Source organism: Pelophylax lessonae (assembly GCF_965119305.1).
Source record: "Pelophylax lessonae genome assembly, chromosome: 12".
Lineage (NCBI taxonomy): Eukaryota > Metazoa > Chordata > Amphibia > Anura > Ranidae > Pelophylax > Pelophylax lessonae.
Genome location: NC_138779.1, coordinates 176,825,248 through 176,850,793, shown reverse-complemented (window position 1 = coordinate 176,850,793; position 25,546 = coordinate 176,825,248). Strand labels below are relative to the sequence as shown.

Here is a 25,546-nt window from a genome sequence, read left to right as displayed (position 1 = left end):
TCCATAACTTTAATCTTCTTTTGGTGAAGTCATTCCTTTGTTGATTTGGATGTATGCTTTGGGTAATTGTCATGCTGAAAGATGAAGTTCCTTTTCATGTTCAGATTTCTAGCAGAAGCCTGAAGGTTTTGTGCCAATATTGACTGGTATTTGGAACGGTTTCCAGATAAATAAAAACAGCCTAAAAAAGCATGATGCTGCCACCTCCATGCTTCACTGTGGGTATTGTGTTCTTTTGGTGATGTTCAGTGTTGTTTTTATGCCAAACATATATTTCTCTTTCGTTCGTTGTTGGACCCAGCTCCTGATTTTCCTATCTATTGGGTTATACTACCCCCCTGCAGGAGTAAGACACTAGGCAGAAAAAAAGACTGACTATGCCTATGGGCAATCCCAGGGAGTATACTCCCCCCCCCCCTCTCTGCTATAGGTACTGCTATAGGCAGTTTATTTCTGCCTAGTCAGGAGTAAGGACCTAGTTCTTTGCTGGGATCTTTGGTCCTGGCAATTGTTTCCTTTTAGGTAGATTTTGTTTTCTATCTTTTTCCCTGCGAGATCTACAATCAACTCCCGGACTGGGCGACGGGCTAGATAATCTAGATTCAGTGGTCACCCCAGTCTGGCCAGCAACTGCATGCAGACCTCAGCTCCGCTCTAGGTCGGTCGCGACCTAGCCCCATTGTATGGGGGCTGACCTGCGAGTTAAATGCCTCAAGAGTTCGCATACGACCGGGTTTTTGGCCTGCGTATTTTTCCTCCTGGTCGACAACCCCGCTATTTCGATTTGAGAGGAGGTTCTGTCTGTAGCGGTGCCCGCTTGGTTCCTGGTATGGTAAGTAGTTTTCCCCCTCTCCCCCTTTAGGATCTTGGGGTGGAGGTGGGCCCCTCCATGGGACGGTCGGGACCCCCGAGTTCTTCTCCTTACCGTTAGGCACACCCCTCATCCGTGTCCGATGATACCTGTGGGCCATCTAACCCCCCCCCCCCCAACCATGGGGGTCTCCCTGATCACTCATAGAGTCTTTGGAGCATGTTTTCCCACCTGACACCCTCTCAGAGGCTGTGGGGCCCTTTGGGTCCCAACCATCCATTGATGCACTGACGGCAGTCCTGGAGTCCTTTGTGTCCCGGGTGGAGGTGGTTTTTGGGCAGCGGGCTAGTAAAAGGTGCCTTCCCCTGCCTCATCTGTCTCCTCAGAAACTGAATCTGATTTGGCCACCGCGGACGTGGCTCACCCTGCGGGGTCTGCGACCACACGCCCTGAATTCTCAGATAGTGAGGATAATTCCTCTATACCCGTATAGAGAAAAATGTGCTACTGTATAAAAAGGGGAAAAACTAAGGTACCCTCGTCCTAATTGAATTACAAACAGAACAAACGTTTTTGGGAGGCACAGAGGACTTTCATGGTACAGAACAAACACTATACACAATTTATTTAAAAAATTACATAATTTTATTTCATACATCAATCTCCTTTTAAAAAAGAATGAAGACACACATATACAAAAATATACAGTGAAAGTTCTAAAAACACAATGACTAACAATTTATGCTAGGATCACAGAATATAGCTTTACCAACAATATAGACAACCACCTCAAAGTTCCCCAAAGTAGGGAAATCAATTTTAAGGGGGAGTCATAGATACTCAACATGTTTCGTGGATATACCGCTTTTTCAGGAGTATATTAGAAGAAAAGCTATATCGTCTGTTGAAAAAGAAATTCAATATGAGGTAGATCAATATTCCATAATACACCAGACTGAAAGTCCAGCAAAAAATAACAATGTTTAATTGCTTAATTAGTCAATTACCCCCAGACTATTTCCCCCACCCTATAGGGGTGCACCTATAGGGGGGCAAAGAACCGCAATGGACTCACCCAGGGCTTTAAATGCGGTGTAGCCAAAATGGCAGTCTCCCGGGCGAGTGTGGGCAACAGGCTAAAAATAGAATAGTATAATAAATCATACTGATAGTGAAAAATACTACTAATGGCACTTTAGTCGGAGGGGGGGGGGGGGGGAAATAACTAGAAAATATATATGGATGCAGGACTGGTGGTAGTTACGATTTGGACCAATCGATCCCCAAATACTGACAGAGTATATACGGTGCCTTGCGAAAGTATTTGGCCCCCTTGAACTTTGTGACCTTTTGCCACATTTCAGGCTTCAAACATAAAGATATAAAACTGTCATTTTTTGTGAAGAATCAACAAGTAGGACACAATCATGAAGTGGAACAAAATTTTTTGGATATTTCAAACTTTGTTAACAAATAAAAAACTGAAAAATTGGGCGTGCAAAATTATTCAGCCCCTTTACTTTCAGTGCAGCAAACTCTCTCCAGAACTTCAGTGAGGATCTCTGAATGATCCAATGTTGACCTAAATGACTAATGATGATAAATAGAATCCACCTGTGTGTAGTCAAGTCTCCGTATAAATGCACCTGCACTGTGATAGTCTCATAGGTCAGTTTAAAGCGCAGAGAGCATCATGAAGAACAAGGAACACACCAGACAGGTCCGAGATACTGTTGTGGAGAGGTTTAAAGCTGGATTTGGATACAAAAAGATTTCCCAAGCTTTAAACATCCCAAGGAGCACTGTGCAAGCGAAAATATTGAAATGGAAGGAGTATCAGACCACTGCAAATCTACGAAGACCTGGCCGTCACTCTAATTTTTCAGCTCATACAAGAAGAAGACTGATCAGAGATGCAGCCAAGAGGCCCATGATCACTCTGGATGAACTGCAGAGATCTAGAGCTGAGGTGGGAGACTCTGTCCATAGAACAACAATCAGTCGTATACTGCACAAATCTGGCCATTTCTTAAAGATATCCATAACAAGTGTCGTTTAAAGTTTGCCACAAGCCACCCGGGAGACACACCAAACATGTGGAAGAAGGTGCTCTGGTCAGTTGAAACCAAAATCGAACTTTTTTGGCAACAATGCAAAACGTTATGTTTGGCGTAAAAGCAGCACAGCTCATCACCCTGAACACACCATCCCCACTGTCAAACATGGTGGTGGCAGCATCATGGTTTGGGCCTGCTTTTCTTCAGCAGGGACAGGGGAGGTGGTTAAAATTGATGGGAAGATGGATGGAGCCAAATACAGGACCATTCTGGAAGAAAACCTGATGGAGTCTGCAAAAGACCTGAGATTGGGACGGAGAATTGTCTCCCAACAAGACAATGATCCAAAACATAAAGCAAAATCTACAATGGAATGGTTTACAAATAAACATATCCAGGTGTTAGAATGGCCAAGTCAAAGTCCAGACCTGAATCCAATCGAGAATCTGTGGAAAGAACTGAAAACTGCTGTTCACAAACACTCTCCATCCAACCTCACTGAGCTCGAGCTGTTTTGCAAGGAGAAATGGGTAAAAATTTCAGTCTCTCCATGTGCAAAACTGATAGAGACATACCCCAAGCGACTTACAGCTGTAATCGCAGCAAAAGGTGGCGCTACAAAGTATTAAGGGGGCTGAATAATTTTGCACGCCCAATTATTCAGTTTTTTATTTGTTAAAAAAGTTTGAAATATCCAATAAATTTCGTTCCACTTCATGATTGTGTCCCACTTGTTGTTGATTCTTCACAAACAATTAGTTTTATATCTTTATGCTTGAAGCCTGAAATGTGGCAAAAGGTCGAAAAGTTCAAGGGGGGCGAATACTTTCGCAAGGCACTGTATGTGTTGTGACGGTATGCGAGGTGAGGCAGTAGATAATCGCTATGTTTCACCTCGCATACGTTCTGTAGTGAGAGACTGAACCGGAATCCAGCCTGGCTTTTTCCAGCCTCTGTGACAGGCTAGGTTCCGATCCAGAGATTGTGGGTCATCTGAGTCCATGCTCAGGTGGACTTTCAATGAACAGGAAGAGAGCACAGAAATGCTCCGGCTTGAGACTGAGAAAGGAATCTGAGAGAGGAGCTCTTTTTGGACTTTGAAAAAAAAAAGGTTTGCTTTACCATGTGTTTTGTGGGTGATGGAGACCAGCCCAATACTGTATAGTGAGGTAAATCCCTGTTTAGTTTAGCGCCGGATGGCAAGGATTTAGTTTACTGTTTTATTTTTTTTTTCATATCTGCAAACCTCTGCTGAATAAAGCTGGCAACCCACCAGACTTTTAAGAAATTACCTGCATGCTGGCCTAATTTTCCTTTGAAAAGGTGATCCCTGTGAGCTAATCTCCCACAGTGTGTATATATGCATGTGTGCATATATGTATGTGTGTGTGTGTATGTGTGTGTGTGTATATATATATATATATATATATATATATATATATATATATATATATATATATATAGTGGGTATGGAAAGTATTCAGACCCCCCTTAAATTTTTCACTCTTTGTTATATTGCAGCCATTTGCTAAAACCATTTAAGTTCATTCTTCTTCCTCATGAATGTAAACATAGCACCCCATACTGACAGAAAAACACAGAATTGTTGACATTGTTGCAGATTTATTAAAAAAGAAAAACTGAAATATCACATGGTCCTAAGTATTCAGACCCTTTGCGCAGTATTTAGTAGAAGCCCCCTTTTGATCTAATACAGCCAGGAGTCTTTTTGGGAAAGATGCAACAAGTCTCACACCTGGATTTGGGGATCCTCTGCCATTCCTCCTTGCAGATCCTCTCCAGTTCTGTCAGGTTGGATGGTAAACGTTGGTGGACAGCCATTTTTAGGTCTCTCCAGAGATGCTCAATTGGGTTTAAGTCAGGGCTCTGGCTGGGCCATTCAAGAACAGTCACGGAGTTGTTGTGAAGCCACTCCTTTGTTATTTTAGCTGTGTGCTTAGGGTCATTGTCTTGTTGGAAGGTAAACCTTTGGCCCAGTCTGAGGTCCAGAGCACTCTGGAGAAGGTTTTTGTCCAGGATATCCCTGTACTTGGCCGCATTCATCTTTCCCTCGATTGCAACCAGTCGTCCTGTCACTGCAGATGAAAAACACCCCCACAGCATGATGCTGCCACCACCATGCTTCACTGTTGGGACTGTATTGGACAGGTGATGAGCAGTGCCTGGTTTTCTCCACACATACCGCTTAGAATTAAGGCCAAAAAGTTCTATTTTGGTCTCATCAGACCAGAGAATCTTATTTCTCACCATCTTGGAGTCCTTCAGGTGTTTTTTAGCAAACTCCATGCGGGCTTTCATGTGTCTTACACTGAGGAGAGGCTTCCGTCGGGCCACTCTGCCATAAAGCCCCGACTGGTGGAGGGCTGCAGTGATGGTTGACTTTCTACAACTTTCTCCCATCTCCTGACTGCATCTCTGGAGCTCAGCCACAGTGATCTTTGGGTTCTTCTTTACCTCTCTCACCAAGGCTCTTCTCCCCCGATAGCTCAGTTTGGCCGGACGGCCAGCTCTAGGAAGGGTTCTGGTCGTCCCAAACGTCTTCCATTTGAGGATTATGGAGGCCACTGTGCTCTTAGGAACCTTAAGTGCATCAGAAATCTTTTTGTAACCTTGGCCAGATCTGTGCCTTGCCACAATTCTGTCTCTGAGCTCTTCAGGCAGTTCCTATGACCTCATGATTCTCATTTGCTCTGACATGCATTGTGATCTGGAAGGTCTTATATAGACAGGTGTGTGGCTTTCCTAATCAAGTCCAATCAGTATAATCAAACACAGCTGGACTCAAATGAAGGTGTAGAACCATCTCAAGGATGATCAGAAGAAATGGAAAGCACCTGAGTTAAATATATGAGTGTCACAGCAAAGGGTCTGAATACTTAGGACCATGTGATATTTCAGTTTTTCTTTTTTAATAAATCTGCAACAATGTCAACAATTCTGTGTTTTTCTGTCAGTATGGGGTGCTATGTGTACATTCATGAGGAAGAAGAATGAACTTAAATGATTTTAGCAAATGGCTGCAATATAACAAAGAGTGAAAAATTTAAGGGGGTCTGAATACTTTCCGTACCCACTGTGTGTGTGTGTATATATATATATATATATATATATATATATATATATATATATATATATATATATATATAAGTATGGGATACTGTCAAAAAGATATATACATAATAGAATAACTTTACATTTTTTTTTTTTTTCTTGAATATTATACTCATTGCTTATTCCAAAAGGAAATGAGCACTCCAAACAGATACCCAATTGGCAACAAGGTGAATAGAACGTCAGAATAAACGGTGACTAAAAAGTCAGATGGCAACACTTATTGCTTTAAGGGTCCACATTCCATCCACAAGGAAGGAAATACGGCTTGAGTGTCCCAAGGAGCCTATATCAAAGATTAAACACATAAAGACAGCCAATAGTCAATGTCTGGGCTCCAACTGAGATCAAAACACCCTTAGCACGAACAGGCACTGCTGGACGCACTGATTGTGTCTGTACGTGAGACTTTGAAGATGGAGGGCACAGCTGAAGCTGAAGCTGTGGCAGAGGCACCGGTTCCATTTGGCACTCACAAGCTTTCCAGAGCAGCAAAAGTGTTTTCTTTCCCCTCCTAGTTTGACAGGATTGTCGCTAAAAAGTGGGGAAGGCCAAAACGTCCCCTTGTGGCCTCTAAGCAATTTGCTATCTGGTACCCCTATGAGGAGTCCCTTCTTAAAAAGTGGACTATTCCACTGGTGGTGGACCCTCCGGTTTCCAGATTGAATAAGGCAACCATGATTCCAGGTGAAAGAGTAAGTAATCCGCGCTTAGGAAAAAAAAGAAAGAAATATTACAAACTGATGGCTGCAGCCTACCTCCTCACTGTAATCCAAAGGATATATAGTAGAATATAAAGTAATTGGGGGAGAGGTAAATGGCGCTGCCTACTAAAGATGTAAATTGCAGATATAATGTAGGTGAAAGATACAACCCAACAGTATAAATAAATGTGATCACAGTGTTAAAAACCAGACACTGTAAAATAAACATACAGTGGAAATTGATTTGGTAATAAATACTAGATATCAAGAACATATAAAAATATATAATATAATTAATGTGCGGATGAAAACTGTGTAAAGTGACTGTGTGACAGGTGCTGCTAGAGTGGGGATAAAAGTCACCACTAAAATGAAAAGCTAAAATCAAAAAATATTAAAGTGCTTCAGTGACCGTGTAGAAGAAATACCGAAATAGGCAAATAAGCCCACCAAGGTGTGTGGGGTAAACTAAATCAGGTGAACAAGTAAAAACATAAGGTGCTCAGTGAGAATCAGTTAATCAACAAGCAATTCATTGTTGCAAAAATTTGGTGCGATTTTTCCAAAATCGCATCAGCAAAAAGTGCAGAAAGTGTTATAAAGCAAATTCAGATCACACCTAAAAAGTGCTATGAAGCCACAGCGACTAATAAATAGGCCCAAAGGGCGTGAAAGGTGAGGTGAAAAATCAGAAGTAGATATAAACTAAAAATGCTAAATAAAGTAAATATAAAGCATTCCACAAGGAACTAACACTTGCAAATAATTAATAATAAATGTGATTTGTAGTGCAAAGTCGCATAAGTATAAATGCAAAAAAGGAGGTAAATACAAGTCACACAACCAAAAGTGCTCAAAATATAGTGTCCAATTTGTAAAAAATCAGAATGCAATCCTCAAACATGAGTTGCATGTAGTAATGTCCTTAAATAGTCCAAATTGCACATGAAGGTGCTATAGTGCAAGGATAAAACGGTGTAACTCTGTGTTGTATCACAACAAAAAGTGACTTTAGTGCAGGTAAACAAAACTTTCCAAGTGTGGCCGGTGTGGTGGGTCAACGGTGCTCCCCTCACTCCCAGGACCGCACTTACCAGAAGTAATCACCCCTACACGGGTAACAAGCCTGTAATCTGTAATGTGTATGGTCTCCTATGGTCCACAAATCATATCCCTCGGCTTCTCTGGGCAGTATGGCCAGTGTGGATCTTATCCCCTTAGGCAGAAGGTGTAGCCCGCCAGGGTCCTATCCCCTCAGATTCCAGGGATAACTCCCATATTGGGATATATAAATAAAAATTTAAAATTAATAATAATAAATTAAAATACCAATAACATATTTTTGTAAGACATAAAAAATATAAAATATTAACGTGTGTATAGATATATACAGGGAGTGCAGAATTATTAGGCAAATGAGTATTTTGACCACATCATCCTCTTTATGCATGTTGTCTTACTCCAAGCTGTATAGGCTCGAAAGCCTACTACCACTTAAGCATATTAGGTGATGTGCATCTCTGTAATGAGAAGGGGTGTGGTCTAATGACATCAACACCCTATATCAGGTGTGCATAATTATTAGGCAACTTCCTTTCCTTGGGCAAAATGGGTCAAAAGAAGGAATTGACAGGCTCAGAAAAGTCAAAAATAGTGAGATATCTTGCAGAGGGATGCAGCACTCTTAAAATTGCAAAGCTTCTGAAGCATGATCATCGAACAATCAAGCATTTCATTCAAAATAGTCAACAGGGTCGCAAGAAGCGTGTGGAAAAACCAAGGCGCAAAATAACAGCCCATGAACTGAGAAAAGTCAAGCGTGCAGCTGCCAAGATGCCACTTGCCACCAGTTTGGCCATATTTCAGAGCTGCAACACCACTGGAGTGCCCAAAAGCACAAGCTGTGCAATACTCAGAGACATGGCCAAGGTAAGAAAGGCTGAAAGACGACCACCACTAAACAAGACACTCAAGCTGAAACGTCAAGACTGGGCCAAGAAATGTCTCAAGACTGATTTTTCAAAGGTTTTATGGACTGATGAAATGAGAGTGAGTCTTGATGGGCCAGATGGATGGGCCCGTGGCTGGATTGGTAAAGGGCAGAGAGCTCCAGTCCGACTCAGACGCCAGCAAGGTGGAGGTGGAGTACTGGTTTGGGCTGGTATCCTCAAAGATGAGCTTGTGGGGCCTTTTCGGGTTGAGGATGGAGTCAAGCTGAACTCCCAGTCCTACTGCCAGTTTATGGAAGACACCTTCTTCAAGCAGTGGTACAGGAACAAGTCTGCATCCTTCAAGAAAAACATGATTTTCGTGCAGGACAATGCTCCATCACACGCGTCCAAGTACTCCACAGCGTGGCTGGCAAGAAAGGGTATATAAGAAGAAAAGCTAATGACATGGCCTCCTTGTTCACCTGATCTGAACCCCATTGAGAACCTGTGGTCCATCATCAAATGTGAGATTTACAAGGAGGGAAAACAGTACACCTCTCTGAACAGTGTCTGGGAGGCTGCGGTTGCTGCTGCACGCAATGTTGATGGTGAACAGATCAAAACACTGACAGAATCCATGGATGGCAGGCTTTTGAGTGTCCTTGCGAAGAAAGGTGGCTATATTGGTCACTGATTTGTTTTTGTTTTGTTTTTGAATGTCAGAAATGTATATTTGTGAATGTTGAGATGTTATATTGGTTTCACTGGTAAAAATAAATAATTGAAATGGGTATACTGTATATTTGATTTTTGTTAAGTTGCCTAATAATTATGTACAGTAATAGTCACCTGCACACACAGATATCCCCCTAAAATAGCTAAAACTAAAAACAAACTAAAAACTACTTCCAAAAATAGTCAGCTTTGATATTAATGAGTTTTTTGGGTTCATTGAGAACATGGTTGTTGTTCAATAATAAAATTAATCCTCAAAAATACTCATTTGCCTAATAATTCTGCACTCCCTATATATATATATATATATATATATATATATATATATATATATAATATTTTAGGCTTAATTTCCATAAAAACTATGTAATAGAGAGGAGGATTAGACATTACACGACTGAGGAGAAACTCCAAATATTCAGACATAGGAAGAAGGAAAAAAATCTGGCATGTGTGGCATCCAAGAAATAAAGGTAACAGGAAAGGATAATCTATTAAATAGTAGTGGCTAAAAAATATATATAGAGGTACCCAAATGCATAGGGCATTTTAAGATGTGGGAGAAATTTGTCATATAGAGGATATGTGAAATATATATAACGTGAGCCTCAGTCGGTAGAGACATATGGATCACTTTGTAACATAAAATAGAGGAATATAGACTCTTTCATAGGGCAATATTGGAAGTGGAGGATATATATGAAATTTATATTAACAAAGTGAGCCTCATAGGGCAATATTGGAGGTGGAGGATATATATTAAATATATATAAAATATATACAAAGTGAGCCTCCGTCAGTAGAGACATATGGACCACTTTGTAACATAAAATAGAGGAAATATGGACTCTTTCATATGGCAATATTGGAGGTGCAGGATAACTGTCATATAAGAACGATAAAAAGAATATATGGACTATTTTATAGGGCAGTTATGGATGTAGAGGATAACTACCATATTAGGAGGCATAAAAAATATTAAAATGAACCCTGAAATAACTAATACCCATTAGGCATCACTGCCCCTGCGAAAATAAAAAAATGGAGTAATATTTAAAATTAACGAGAAATAGTCATGTAGTATGTCCATCCTGCATTAGTAATTAAATAAACTTCCTGTCTGAGAGTGCATATGGGTACTAAAAATATATAATAATTTTAGAAATTTGAGATGAAGCAGTTCAAGTCGATATCCAAGTTGAGGCCTTCTGGCTGGATGGATTTGAATAGATAAATCCACTTTGTTTAGTTCTGGGAGATTCTTTTTCTTATTTTCTCCTCTCCAGTGGCCTGCAATAGTATCTATACCATAGAACAATAGGCTCCTTGGATCCTTATTGTGTACCTCCAAGAAATGCCTGGAAAGGCTATGCTTTGGGAAACCTTTTTTGATGTTATTTATATGTTCTCTGATTCTTACATAAAGTGGTCTAGTGGTTCGTCCTATATATTGCAAGGTGACTTGAGCATTTAATTAAGTAGGTCACATGTGTGCTATTACAGGTAATGAGATTTTTAATTTGAAAGGTCTTATGATTGACTCGTGACTTGAAATTCGTTATCTTACGTGGTTGGGATGGGTTATTCTTGCATGCCAGGCACCTTCTACATCTGACAAACCCTTTCATATTTGGGAAGATCTTAATATCCTTAGGAGGATCGATTACGTTATGTACCAATCTGTTTCTTAGTGTAGGTGCCTTCCGGTAAATAAACTTGTCGTTTTATCCAGAAGTATTTTGGCCAAAGTCTTGTCTGACTTTAAAATTGTCCAATACATTCTAAAGAACTTTTCCACAGATCTATATTGTCTATTATAGCGTGTAATAAAGGTATAATCAAAAAATCCATTCTGGTCCTTTCGTTTTAGTTTTTAGCAGATCCTCCGTATCCATATTTCTGACTAATTCTCTAGTAGTTTCTAACATGTTTCTGTGATATCCTTTCTCCTCGAATCTCTTAGTCATAGTTAATGCTTGTTTATCATAGTCATCCACTTTCCCACAATTCCTTCTTAGCCTCATATATTGCCCTTTGGGGATGTTGTTTTTCCACTTAGGGTGGTGGCAACTTGAAGTGGGGATATACCCATTTTTATCTGTTTTAAAAAAAAGTCCTTGTTTGTAGGCTACCTCCTTCCTTATATATTTGTAGGTCTAAATAGTCCACCTGTTCCATACTCCAATTACCTGTAAAGGTAAGTCCATATCCATTGGAATTGATCTCTCCAAGGAAGGACTCCAGGGATGCTACTGGTCCATTCCATATCATGATAATGTCTATATAGCGCCTGTAGTATCTTAAATGTGGTCTATTGATGCTGTAAATGTGTTTTTCCTCCCACATATTCATAAATAAATTAGCGACACTGGGGGCATACCTTGCCCCCATAGCCACTCCTTTAGTCTGCGCATAGAACGCTTTAGCATACCAGAAATAATTACTCTCCATCGCTAATTCTAGTCCTTCTAGAATATATTGGATCTGGGTATGTTTTAGATTATCCTCATAGAGGGCTTTCTGTACTCCTTTCAATCTCTTTTTGGTTAATGCTCGTGTAAAGAGAGTTTGCGTCCACTGTGACCAAAATACAGGAGTCCTCAATCTCCATATTCTTAATCTTTCTAATAAGCTGGGTGCTATCTTTAAGGTAAGATTTTCCTTTTTGTACTAAGGGTATGAGGAACTTATCCAAATATTCTCTGAGTCGGTAGAATAGAGAGTCCACTCCACTGACGATAGGTCTCCTGGGTGGTTGTTCAAGCTTCTTTGGTAGTTAATAGATCTCGGTGGTCTTAGAAGCCTCTGGAATCGAATATTTGGCTTCCTTCTCCATCAGGATACCAATGTCCTTTCCTTTTTTCACATATGCTTTTAACTTATGTAGGTATCCTTTCTTAGGGTCCTTATTTAATTTCTTGTAGGTCCCCGGACCTTTAAGAGATTGTCCATTTCCTCCTTCACGATGACTAGACCTCCTCCCTTATCTGCTGGTCGGATAACGACTTCCTTATTCTTCTCAATGTTATTAATGGACTTCCAGATACGTTTGCTATCTTTATTGTGTATTTTCAGTTTCTTAATGTCCTCCTCCACCATCTTCTTGAAGGCATTGATGCATTCGTTATTTGGGACTTTAGGGTTAAAAATGGATTGGTTCCTTAATCCTGTATGTTTAAAAGGAGTCGGAGGTGCATTTTTCTGGTCTCTCTTGATTTTAAAAAACATTTTTGAATATCTATATATGCTTCAAACGTATCTATATCTTAGGTGCAAATTTCAAACCCAAGTCTAAAATGGCCAATTCCTCTTTGCTAAAAACAATACCGCTGAGATTAAAAATGCCTGTTCCTAGTATTCCCTTCTTCTTTTTCTTCCTGCCCCCCCATTTGCCTCTGGCCCGTTTCCTCTTGCCCCCTATCCGTTCTAATTGTTCGGTTGGTGTGGCATATAATTCCTCACTTCTTCTTCTTCTTGTGGGGATCCTTGATTCCTCCTAGGACCTTGTGCCCATCCTTGGTTTCTCACGGGACCTGGAGCTCACCGAGTGTTGGTATATCCTCCTTGTCTTCTGGTTTGGCTTTACCAATTTTGATGTCTTGGTAGTTCCTTGTGGAATTTTATCACCACTCTAGCAGCACCTGTCACACAGTCACTTTACACAGTTTTCATCTGCACCATTATTCTATATATTATATATTTTTATATGTTCTTGATATCTAGTATTTATTACCAAATCAATTTCCACTGTATGTTTATTTTATTGTGTCTGGTTTTTAACACTGTGATCACATCTATTTATACTGTTGGATTGTATCTTTCACCTACATTATATCTGCAATTTACATCTTTAGTAGGCAGCGCCATTTACCTCTCCCCCAATTACTTTATGATTCCAGTTGAGGAGTCTCTGGCCTTGAAGGACCTGGCTGACAGAGAGGCAGGGGCTGTGGCCTGAAATATGTACACTGTGGCTGGTTCAGCACTTCGGCACCATTGCCCTGGCGTCGCAAACTCTGACCGAGAGGGCTAAACCTTTACACCGTGACATGGAGGGGGCGCCGTGGCAAAGGCTTCCCCCTGCCTTTGCTGAGCTAGCAGACCAGTTGGTCCAGGGGCTGCAGTTTATCTGTAATGCCTCTTTGGATGCGGCTCCCCTACTTACTAGCCTCTCTGTTTTGGCAGTGGTCCTTAGGCGTATTTTTTGGCTTAAATGTTGGTCTGTGGGCCAGACCTCTAAAAAGACCTTAACTGAGCTTCCTTTTCAAGGAGATCGCCTGTTTGTAGCTACCCTGGATGACCTCATTAAGGGTCTCACAGGGGGGAAGAGTACTTTTCTTCCGCAGGCTAGTAAGGGCAAGGATCCTCATCGTAGACGTGGCCCGTCCTTCTCGGCTCACAAGAAGTTTTTTCGTCCCTCCAGGACCACAGCCTTTTAAGGCCTCCTGCCTCTGGCAAGTCAAGAGCGGTCTTCTCCAGATCCTTCAGCATGAAGGTGCGCCCTCACCCGTATCTGGGGTGGGGGGGAACGTGTTTGCTGGTTCCTGGACCTGTGGACTTCCTTAGTACAAGACAAGTGGGTCCACTAAGTAATACATTTCGACGACAAGATCGATTTCTATTCCTAACCCCCGGAAGGGTTCTTTCCTTCCATTGTTCGCCTGTACTTGGACCGCTTACAGGATCTCTTTTGGGGTGGTGTAAGACCTGGTAATTCAAGGGGTGATTGTTTCGGTTACGACTACAGAACATTTTCAGGGGTTTTATTTAAGTTCCCAGGAAGGAGGGCAAAGCGCCTCCAATCCTGGACCTCAAGGCACTAAACTGCTTTCTGCAGGTACAGAAGTTCAGAATGGAGTCCATTTGCACGGTGGTGGCATCCCTGCATCAGGGAGATTTCCTTGCCTCTATCGACATCAAGGACGCTTACCTACACATTCCAATAGGCGCCGTTCACCAGCGCTTCCTCTGCTTTGTTGTGGGAGAGGAGCATTATCAGTTTATGGCATTACTCTTTGGTCTCGACTCCGCTTCTCGGGTCTTCACAAAAGTGTTGGCCCCAGTGCTAGCATTGTTACATCAGTGGGGATCGCAGTAATGGGCTACTTGAACGACCTTCTCCTTTGAGCGGAGCCTCCTACTGCTCTGATTGACAACATGGAGATCACTATACGGACTCTGAGGGAGTTCGACTGGATTCTAAATTTTCAGAAATCTGCTCTGGCTCCTTCCACAAAACTGGATTATCTGGGTCTGACTCTGGACTCGGCTCTACCCAGAGTGTTACTTCCTCTGGACAAACTCCCGAAACTGCAGGCTGCTATTTATCTTCTGCTGTCCAGCAGATAGTCATCCTTCCAGACTTGCATGCGGGTGCTGGGCCTGATAGTCTCTACCTTCGAGGCAGTGTTGTTTGCACAGTTCCTTACAAGGTCTCTGCAAAGGGAGATTCTGGCCAAATGGGACAAGTGCCTGCAGTCTCTGGAATATCAATTCCGCCTGAGCCGGGGGAACAAGAGGGTCCCTGATCTGGTGGCTTCATTCTCCGCCACTTTGACAGGGCAAATCACGGATGCCAGCCTGTCAGGGTGGGGAGCGTCCTAGGCCGAAACTCTGCTCATGGGGTCTGGACTCTGGATCAATGTCCTGGAACTCTGAGCGATCAGACTGTGCCTGGGTCATTGGACGAATCATCTTCAGGGGTGTCCAGTGCAAATTCAATTGGACTATGCCACGGCTGTAGCTTACGTCAATCACCAGGGGGGGCACAAGAAGGGTCTTTGCAGCTCTGGAGGTAGCCAGCATTCTAAAGTGGGCAGAACGTTTCCTTCCAGCCCTCTCCACTGTGCACATTCCAGGGGTGGAAAACTGTCAGGCTGATTATCTCAGTCGGCAGGTGTTGGATCAAGGGGAGTGGTCCCTTTTTCCGGAGGCGTTTTATCAGTTGTGTCCCCGGTGGGGCACCCCTGAGATGGATCTGTTGGCGTCGCGGCTCAACAGAAAGGAGCAGAGGTTTGTGCACGGGCACCGTATCCTCTGGCGGACGCCACAGAAGCACTGGTGGGCTTGTTGGGCCAGTATCACCTGATTTAAGCCTTCCCTCCTCTCAAGCTTCTGCCAAGACTCAGGATCGGGGCAGAAGGGATTCTGGTCATTCTAATGACTCCGGACTGGTCTCGTGAGTCTAGTTATGCTGACCTGGTGTGGCTGGTCACCAACGTCTTGTAGAAACTACCTCTCAGGGAGGATCTGCTGTCCCAAGGGCCAATCTTCCATCCTGCTTTACAGTCGCTGGCTTTAATGGCTTGGCTGTTGAAAGCCAAGTGCTGAAGGATAGGGGTTTATCTGCGTCGGTGATTCCAATGCTGTTGAAAGCCAGGAAGTCTACCTCTAGGAAGTTCTACTATCGTACGTGGAAAATGTACATTTCGTTGTGTGAATCTCTTTGGGTTCACCCTCACTCTTTCTCGGTGGCTCGGGTCTTGACCTTCCTTCAGCGGGTGGTTGAACAGAAATTTGCTTTGAGTACCATCAAGGGCCAGGTGTTGGCCTTGTCGGTCTTTTTTCAACGACCTTTGGCCACGCACTCTCTGGTGCGTACTTTTCTTCAGGGGGTTCGACACTTGGCTCCTCTAATGCGGTCTCCATTACCACCATTGAACCTCAACTTGGTACTCTTAGTTCTCCAGAAGCCTCCCTTCGAAAATCTTCGAGAGATTTCCCTGCTTACACTGTCCCAGAAGGTGGCATTTTTGGTGGCGATCACCTCTGCGCACAGAGTGTGGGAATTGGCGGCGTTATCTTGTCGTTCACCTTACTTGGTGGTTCACAGAGATAAGGTGGTGCTTCGCCTCTCTCTGTCATTCCTTCCAAAGGTTGTCTCTGTTTTCCTCTTGAACAAAGACATTGTGTTGCCTTCCCTGTGTCCCAGGGCAAAACATCCTAAGGAAATTGCTTTGCATGCCATGGATGTGGTTCGGGCAATTTGGGTGTACCTGGCAGCTATGGAGTCTTTTAGGAAGTCAGACTCTCTATTTGTGCTCACGGATGGGCCTCGGAAAGGACTGTCTGCTTCCTCTGCGATCATTTCCAGATGGATGAGACAGACGGTGACTCAGGCCTATTCTATCAAGGGTCAGGTTCCTCCTTCCCCTGTCAAGGGTGCTCAGTGCCTCCTGGGCCTTCTATCATCAGGGGTCAGTGACGCAGGTTTGCAAGGCGGCCACCCGGTCGTCTGTGCAAGCTTTTACAAAATTTTATAAAGTGGATAGGTTGGCACCTGCGGATGTTTCCTTTTGGCCGCAAGGTTTTGCAGGCTGCTGTTTAGAGGACCTAATCCTGTTTTTCAGGTGTGCTCCAGTTGTTTTTGGTTGAGCTCCTGTTACCTGGTTGGCTATAGTTTAGGCTTTGGGAATTTTTTCTTGTTGTTCCCACCCCTCATGTTTGACACTACTTTGGGACGTCCCAATGGTTAAGAAGATCAGGAGCTGTGTCCGTCAATGAAAGAAAGAGAAAATGGGATTTTTGTCTTACTGTAAAATCCATTTCTCTGATGTTCATTGACGGACACAGCACCCACCCCTCTGTGGAGTTATAAATCTTCTGACACTGCTTGTAACAAAACTGAGTCCGACCCTCCCATGGTGGTGCCCACGTCCACCCCCAAGACCCTCCAGGGGGAAAGGGAGGAGAACTATTTACCATACCAGGAACCAGACAGGCACCGCTCCAGACAGAACCTCCTCTCCATCTAAATGCGGGGGCTGTCGGCCAGGAAGAATGTGACGCAGGCCAAAAAACCTGGTCATATGCGACCTCGCGAGGCATTTTAACTCTCAGGCCAGCCCCCCTCCAGTGGGGCTCTGTCGCGGCAGACCTGAGGTTTGCACGCGCTCACTGGCCAGACTGGGGTGTCCACTGGATCTAGATTATCCAGCCAGTCGCCCAGTCCAGCAGTTGATTGTAGATCTCGCAGAGAAAAAAATAGAAAGAATCGATCTAAAAGGAAAAAATTGCCAGGATCAAAGGTCCCAGCAAGGAACAAGGTCCTTACTCCTGACTAGGCAATAAAAAAACTGATTAGCTATAGCAGAGAGGGGGAGTATACCCGACTGCCTATAGGCGTAGTCTGTCTTTTTTTTCTTCCTAGTGTCCTACTCCTGTAGGGGGCAGTATAACCCAATGGTTAAGATCAGGACCTGTGTCCGTCAATTAACATCAGAGAAATAGATTTTACGGTAAGTCAAAAATCCCATTTTTGGAATTGTGGCCAAAAAGTTCAACCTTGGTTTCATCGGACCATAACATATTTTCCCCAAATGCTTTTGGGAGACTTCAGATGTGTTTTTGCAAAATTTAGCCGGACTTGGATGTTTTTCTTCCTAAGAAAAGGTTTCAGTCTTGCCACTCTACCCCATAGCCCAGACATATGAAGAATACGGGAAATGGTTGTCACACGTACCACACAGCCAGTACTTGCCAGATATTCCTGCAGCTCTTTTAATGTTGCCGTAGTCCTCTTGGCAGCCTCCCTGACCAGTTTTCTTCTTGTCTTTTCATCAATTTTGGAGGGATAGCCAGTTCTTTATAATGTCACTGTTGTGCTATATTTTCTCCACTTGATGACTGTCTTCACTGTGTTTCATGGTATATCTTATCTTTTCTAGTGACACTTTGCCATTTGAACATTTAGTGTTGTTTGATTTTGCTTATTGCACATGGTTTATTGCATCTGTTACCTAATCATTTTTAGGATAATATCTCAGTCAAAAACAGCGCATCCTTATTTATTTTACATGTTATATCTAGTGCCTTGGAACTTCTTTTGTACCTTTTTTCCTGACTGATACCTTTTAACAATGAGATCCTTCTGATGCTTTGGAAGCTCTCTGCGGACCATGGCTTTTGCTGTAGGATGCGACTCAGAAAATGTCATGGAAGACCTACTAGAACAGCTGAACTTTATTTGGGGTTAATCAGAGACATTTTAAATGATGGCAGGTGTGTACGGACTCCTATTTAACATGAGATTGAAGGTGATTGCTCAATTCTAAACACAACTGCAGTCCCATTTATGAGAGGGAGTCATTTTTTATTTGTACCCCCCTTTAAAGATCTCAGTTTGTTTTTTTCAATTGAGTTGTACAGTTTATCGGTCACATTAAAGGTGAAAAAAAGTTCTGAAATTATTTAGCTTTGTCTCATTCTTTTACATCACAGAAACCTGACATTGTTAGTGTATTTCTCCACTGTGGCTCAGGAAGGTCAACAGGTTGGGCACCCCTGATATAGATGGTTTATACTGTATATTCAAAAAAATGCATTTCAACCCAGCAGAAAAAATGAACATGTACTTCCAGTGGCCATTGCAACTGGACTGTAAGGGCTCACGCATACTGCAGCTCAAGAAAGCTGTTTTACAGGCATTTGAGCTTTTATTTCTCTGACGAAGCTTGTGCTTTTTTTTTTTTTTTTTTTTTTTTTTTTTTGTGCTCTTTTTTGTACGTTTTTTATTGAGCTTCTTTTTTTTTTTTTTTTTGAAAATTTGTGTTTATTACATTTTTTCAGCAAAACAAAACAGACAAATACAACACAATGCCACACAGGGCAGCACTAGAACAAAACAAGTGACAACAGGTTAATCCCCCCCCCCCAGGCTCCACCCAGTAGGTCCATCATTCAAAAATAAGCCCCATGAGTACCCCTCAAATCCGTCCCGGCAAAACAGGAGCAAGTTCACAAGACAAAGATATTAGTCCAGCAGGCGAACAGTTTTATTGAGCCTCTTTGAACTTTTTGGAGCGTAAGCATTTTTTTTCACAAACTCTCCCCTCTGCTAATTTTTTCCTTTTTTTTTTTTTTTGGTGTGTATGTCTTCAAGCTTCTTTAAGCTTTTTCACACTTTTTGGGCACTTGGGCGTCTTTTCTGCTGGTAAGCTGCACTCTAAAATGCGAGTTTGATGGGTTTTTTTCTTCTGCCTGTAAGTCTTGGTTCACGCTAGCGGAGCTTCAAAGTCGCCCAACTTTGAAGGCGTGCCACACAGCGCTACTTCATCATGGCTAGCAAACAACTTCTTTAACAGAAGTCAATGGAAGTTGCCCTCAAGTAGTGTAGGAACCTTTTTCTAAGTCGGAGCGACTTGAGTCGCTCCAATTAGAAGGGTCCTAATGCATTAAATGGGGCGCAACTTGTCAGGGGACTAAGTCTTCTGACAGGTTGCCCCAGTGTGAATCGACCCTAAAAGCATATGCATGTATACTCCTGAAAAAGCCATAGTGTGCATGGACAAATTGGCTAACATGGAGGGGAGTTTCCAGGCAGAAAAAAATGAGAGCTCCAAAAAGTTCAAAATTCTGTAAGAGCCGCTTCTATGAGATGCAGTGTGCATGAGCCCTTAGGATTAATCAATCCTAGTGCAATACATTTGCAAACCTTAAAGCTCTGAGTATAGTACTTGCCAATTGTGCAGTTGTGGAAAATCTTACCATACAATGCACACATACTGCAGGAGCAGCATCCTTGCCAGACCACATACATTTATAAATCTTGGCACATACCCATGCAATCCGAAAGAAGTTTTCATGATAGTTCTTAAACAAAGACTGTTATCATATAACCATCACAAAAATACTCAGCCTGTAAAAGTAAGTATGAGTGCAAAAAAACACTTTAAAACATCTCAAGAAGGAGATGATTTCTAATGATCACGTTTTCCACCTTTTTGTGCTCTTATAAATCCCTTTGCAACATGGTCCTGAGGCACCTTCCATAACTGGACAATGCACCCCCTTATTTTGACATAAAATACAGGAAGAAATGTTGCTGAAAAGACAGCAGGATAGTGCAATAGATTTATAAACTTGAAATTTCCCACATAGATTTCTGATGTCTTTCGTGTATCCTTTCTGTGCGGCATACCACTGGTGGAAGGAAAGAAAGAAAAGAAAACTGCTGCCTGTGTTGATGGGGGAATCCCTCCTGCAGCGCCACTGCATTCTAAGAGCCTTCCTGGCAAGCAGAACACAATGATTATTGCTAGCAGCTAAAGCCACCTGCAGTAATCGCATGTAAAAAATCTGACAGGCTGGTTGTACCCAAGTGCAACCAGACTGCCCATTCATTGATTGAATCTTGGCCAGCCCAACCAGCTAAGAATCGATCCATCTATGGGTGACTTAAGGCTGCTGGTTTATTCAAAATATTTTTTACTATACACTATTTTTAATTTAAAAATCGGTTCGGCCCTCTAACAGTCCCAGTTTCTTATGTTGCCCCTTGGGAGAATTTAATTGCCCATCCCTGAAGTAACTGGTGGATACTTTAAACCATTTATGTTGTTCCAGCTAATAAGTCAGTTCATGGTAGAGTTTCCCCTGGAAATATTGATTAAACTGTGATTCTTTTTCTTTTTTTTTTTTTTTGCATGAATATCTAATGTATGTCTTTTATGTTTCTGTTTTATTGTAGCATCTTGCTGGTCAATCGGGATTTAAATAAAAGTTTATATACTGTGCAAGTTCATCCTACTGAGGACATGCAAAGATCAGGTGAACTAATATTAGTTCTCTTTTAAGATGACCTGCCTGTTTAGTAACTCCTTTGTAGCCTTCTCAAGAATTCAAGCTTTGCTCAGACGAGAACCCAACCTACAGAAGTAAATAAAGCCTGCTGATGCAGTGCTTTGTACTGTTTGTAGGAATTTCTATTAATTGTGCTTTTGAAACTGCGGTATTAGTTTTTGACTCTCTTTACTTTTACATTTATGGACACTGGATTGATTAGAAAGAAGGATTAAAGCTATTTTAAACCAAAAAAATTTTAATTATATTGCAGGATACCAATTCTTAGATCTGATGTTTGCATTAGTATTTTTTTTAGGGCTTTCTTATACAGGTGTATCTCGTAAAATTAGAATATCATCAAAAAGTTAATTTTTAAAGAAGTTCTAGATAAGAAGTGAAACTCATATATTTTATATAGCTGTGTTACACACAGAGTGATACATTTTTAAGCATTTTTTTATTTAAATGTTGATGATTTTGGCATACAGCTAGTAAAAACCCAAAATTCACTATCTCAGTTAAATTGAATATTACATAAAACCAATTAAAAAAATAAAAAAGAGGATTTTTAATACAGAAATGTTGGCTTACTGAAAAGTATGTCCATGTACAGTATGCACTCAATACTTGGTCGGGGCTCCTTTTGCATGAATTACTGCATCACTGCAGCGTGGCATAGAGGCGATCAGCCTGTGACACTGCTGAGGTGTTATGGAAGCTCAGGTTGCTTTAAAAGCGGCCTACAGCTCATCTGCATTGTTGGGTCTGTTGTCTCTCATCTCTCTCTTGACCATACCCCACATATTCTCTACGAAGTTTAGGTCAGGCGAGTTTGCTGGCCGGTCAAGCACAGTGATACCATAAACATTAAACCAGGTGTTGGTACTTTTGCCAGTGTGAGCAGGTTCCAAGTCCTGCTGGAAAATGAAATCAACATCTCCATAAAACTGGTCAGCAGAGGGAAGCATGAAGTGCTCTAGAATATCCTTGTAGAGGGCTGCACTGACTTTGGACTTGATAAAACATAGTGGACCAACCGCAGCAGATGATATGGCTCCCCAAATAATCACTGACTGTGGAAACTTTACACTGGACCTCATGCAACTTGGATTATGTGCCTCTCCACTCTTCCTCCAGACTCTGGGACTTTGATTCCCAAATAAAATGCCAAATATTCCACAGTCAGTGATGATTTTGGGAGCCATGTCATCTACTGGTGTTGATCCAATGTGTTTTATCAAGTCCAAAGTCAGCGCAGCCCTCTACCAAAACAATTCTAGAACACTTCATGCTTCCCTCTGCTGACCAGCTTTATGGAGATGCTGATTACATTTTTCAGCAGGACTTGCCACCTGCCCACACTAGCAATAGTACCAATACCTGATTTAATAATCATGGTATCACTGTGCTTGATTGGCCAGCAAACTCACCTGACCTAAACCCCATAGGGTGTAGGGTATTTTCAAGAGGAAGATGAGAGACCCCAGACCCAACAATGCAGAAGAGCTGAAGGACACTATCAAAGCAACCTGGGCTCCCATAACACCTCAGCAGTGCCACAGGCTGGTCGCCTCCTATTTTCTAAAATACTACATTCTGGGTTTTCACTAGCTGTAAGCCATAATCATCAAAATTAAAAGAAAGAAATGCTTGAAATATCACTGTGTGTAATGCATCTATGGTGCATCCAGAAAGTAATCGCTTCACTTTTTCCACATTTTGTTATGTTAAAACTTTTTTCCAAAATTGATTAAAATGTATAATTTTCCTCAAAATTCTAACAATAATACCCCATAATGACAACGTTGAAGAAGTTTGTTTGAAATATTTGCAAATTTATTAAAAATAAAAAAGTAAATAATCCCGTGTACATAAGTATTCACAACCTTTGCTTAATACTTTGTTGAAGCTCCTTTGGCACCAATTACAGCCTCAAGTCTATTTGAGTATGATGCTACAAGCTGGGCACTTTCTCAGATTCTTCTTTTCCGGACCTCTCAAGCTCCATCAGGTTGGATGGGGGGCATCAGTTCACAACCATTAACCATTTTCAGATCTTTCCAGAAATGTTCAATTGGGTTTAAGTCTGGGCTCTTGCTGGACCACTCAAGGACATTCACAGAGTTGTCCCATAGCCACACCTTTATAATCTTGGCTGTGTGCTGAGGTCCAGAGCGCTCTGGAGCAGGTTTTCATCAACGCTGTCTCTGTACATTGCTGCATTCATCTTTCCTTGATCCTGACTAGTCTCCCAGTTCCTAACGCTAAAAAACATCCCCACTGCATGATGCTGCCACCACCATGCTTCACTGTAGGGATGGTATTGGCCAGGTGATGAGCGATGCCTGTTTTCCTCCAGACATGACGCTTGCCATTCAGGCCAAAGAGTAAAATCTTTGTTTCATCAGACCAGAGAATTTTGTTTCTTATGGTCTGAGAGTCCTTCAGGTGCCTTTTGGCAAACTCCAGGCAGGCTGTCAGGTGCCTTTTACTGAGGAGTGGCTTCCGTCTGGCCACTCTACCATACAGGCTTGATTGGTGGAGTGCTGCAGAGATGGTTGTTGTTCTGGAAGGTTCTCCACTCTCCACAGAGAAATGCTTGTGCTCTTTCAGAGTGACCATTGGTTTCTTGGTCACCTCCCTGACTAAGGCCCTTCTCCCCCGATCGCTCAGTTTGGCTAGACAAGCCCGCTCTAGGAAGAGTCCTGGTGGTTCCAAACTTCTTCCATATACTGATGATGAAGACCACTGTGCTCATTGGGCCCTTCAATGCTGTAGAAATGTTTCTGTGCCTTGATATAATCCTGTCTCGGAAGTCTAAGGCCCCTTTCACACATGTCCGATCCAGTCCGTCCCGTTTTATGCTCAGCGGGGAATCGATATGTGAAAGATTGTATTAACATGCCTTATTATATTTCATCTATATATTTCAGTTCATGCCCATTCCATGATGAAATATGGGCCCTTGCATTTACATAGTAACGAGCTAGACTGACACCCATTCATCCACCTTGGACAGCAGCCAGCTGTATTTTGCATTTAGACGACATGTTAAACCACCTCTCCATTCATTCATTTGAACACTTGACAGTTGGATATTTAGCATTTTGATTACAAGACTTTTTGCATAAGAGATTACTGACACCACCCATAAACAATTGACAATTGCTTACATTAGCACATGACAACTGAATGCAGACGGAGCGACTAGTACCACAAAACATAGATTCAGATACAAGAACACCCCATATTGACACAAATGCATAGGGAAACAAAAGCCTTTCATGTACTGTTCTATGAGACATGTGCTATTGTTAATTTGACTGATGAATTGTAACCAGTTTGGGGCAGTCTTTCCCGCTCAAAACTTGCCTTTAAATATGAGCTAAACTTGCAATAAAATCAGTTGTGACTGCGCTAAGTTTGAGTGCTATGTGTCGTCATAACTCCCAGCCGGACGAGAGGAAATTCACTATCGAGGGGGGGGTTAGCAACTGAAGGGCTGTATATCATCGTGATTGCCTCCTGACGAGATTTTGAGCTAACAATACGCCTATCCCCCGCTGAGCAGGCGGATGACAGCTCCGTCTCCGCTCTGTGTGTGGAGACTGGGGTGTCAGATCCCCGCTCTTCTCTATGGGGGAATACAATGAGAACGGACAGGATCGGATCGGATGTCAGCGGACATGTCTCCGCTGACATCCGGTGCCCCATAGGGATGCATGGGGCATCCGTTCAGGCGGATCTGAACGGTCCGCATGTGTGAAAGGGGCCTTAAGCCAACTCCTTGGACTTCATGGCTTGGTTTGTTCTCTGACATGTACTGTTAACTGTGGGACCTTTTATAGACAGGTGTGTGCCTTTCCAAATCATGTCAAATCAAGTGAATTTACCAAAGGTTGATTCCAATCAAGTTGTAGAAACATCTCAAGGATGATAAGTGGAAACAGGATGCACCTGAGCGCAATTTTGAGTGTCATGGCAAAGGCTGTGAATACTTATGTACATGTGATTTTTTTTTTTTTTTGTGTTTTTGTTTTTTATTTTTAAAAAATTTGCAAAGATTTCAAACAAATTTTTTTCACGTTGTCATTATGAGGTATTGTTTGTAGAAATTTGAGAAAAATAATCAATTTAATCTATTTTGGAATAAGGCTGTAACATAACAAGAGTTACACTTTTTGAATAGAATTACTGAAAGAAATTAACTTTTTTTTTTTTTTTTTTTTTATTACAAACGTTTTTAATTTAAGTTCAGAACACAAGCATGTACAACTCTGAGGCACACGGTACTTAAGCTTATATAGGCTAAATAGCCATAATTTCAGTCATAACAAAAAATACCTCTTACACGTTTACATACACACCAGAAAAAATGAGCATAATAAACAGATAAAGGAAAAAGAGACCATAACACATTGCTTATAACAAACAGCCTTATAAAGAATGAAAAAAGGACATTCAATTTAGAAATAGTTTGACTATGAACTTTTAAAGGTGTCGGAGGAGCAACAGAGGCACTCAAGTCATTTGTCCTGGCAGGTAGGTTGCTCCAAACATCTTGGAGATCAAACCACAGATCTTTTGTGGATGTAGACCGCCTCAGATCTTTCC

At 42.0% G+C, this 25,546-nt stretch overlaps 1 protein-coding gene across 1 annotated transcript in view; it reads left to right on the top strand.

Moving 5' to 3' along the window:
• The window catches only part of FUZ (fuzzy planar cell polarity protein), a 176,409-nt gene that overhangs the window by 104,061 nt on the left and 46,802 nt on the right, over positions 1–25,546 (top strand). The window contains exon 9 of the mRNA XM_082273581.1: positions 20,838–20,917. Within this exon, the coding sequence (XP_082129707.1) occupies positions 20,838–20,917 (80 nt within the window). The remainder of the gene's footprint in view (positions 1–20,837; positions 20,918–25,546) is intronic.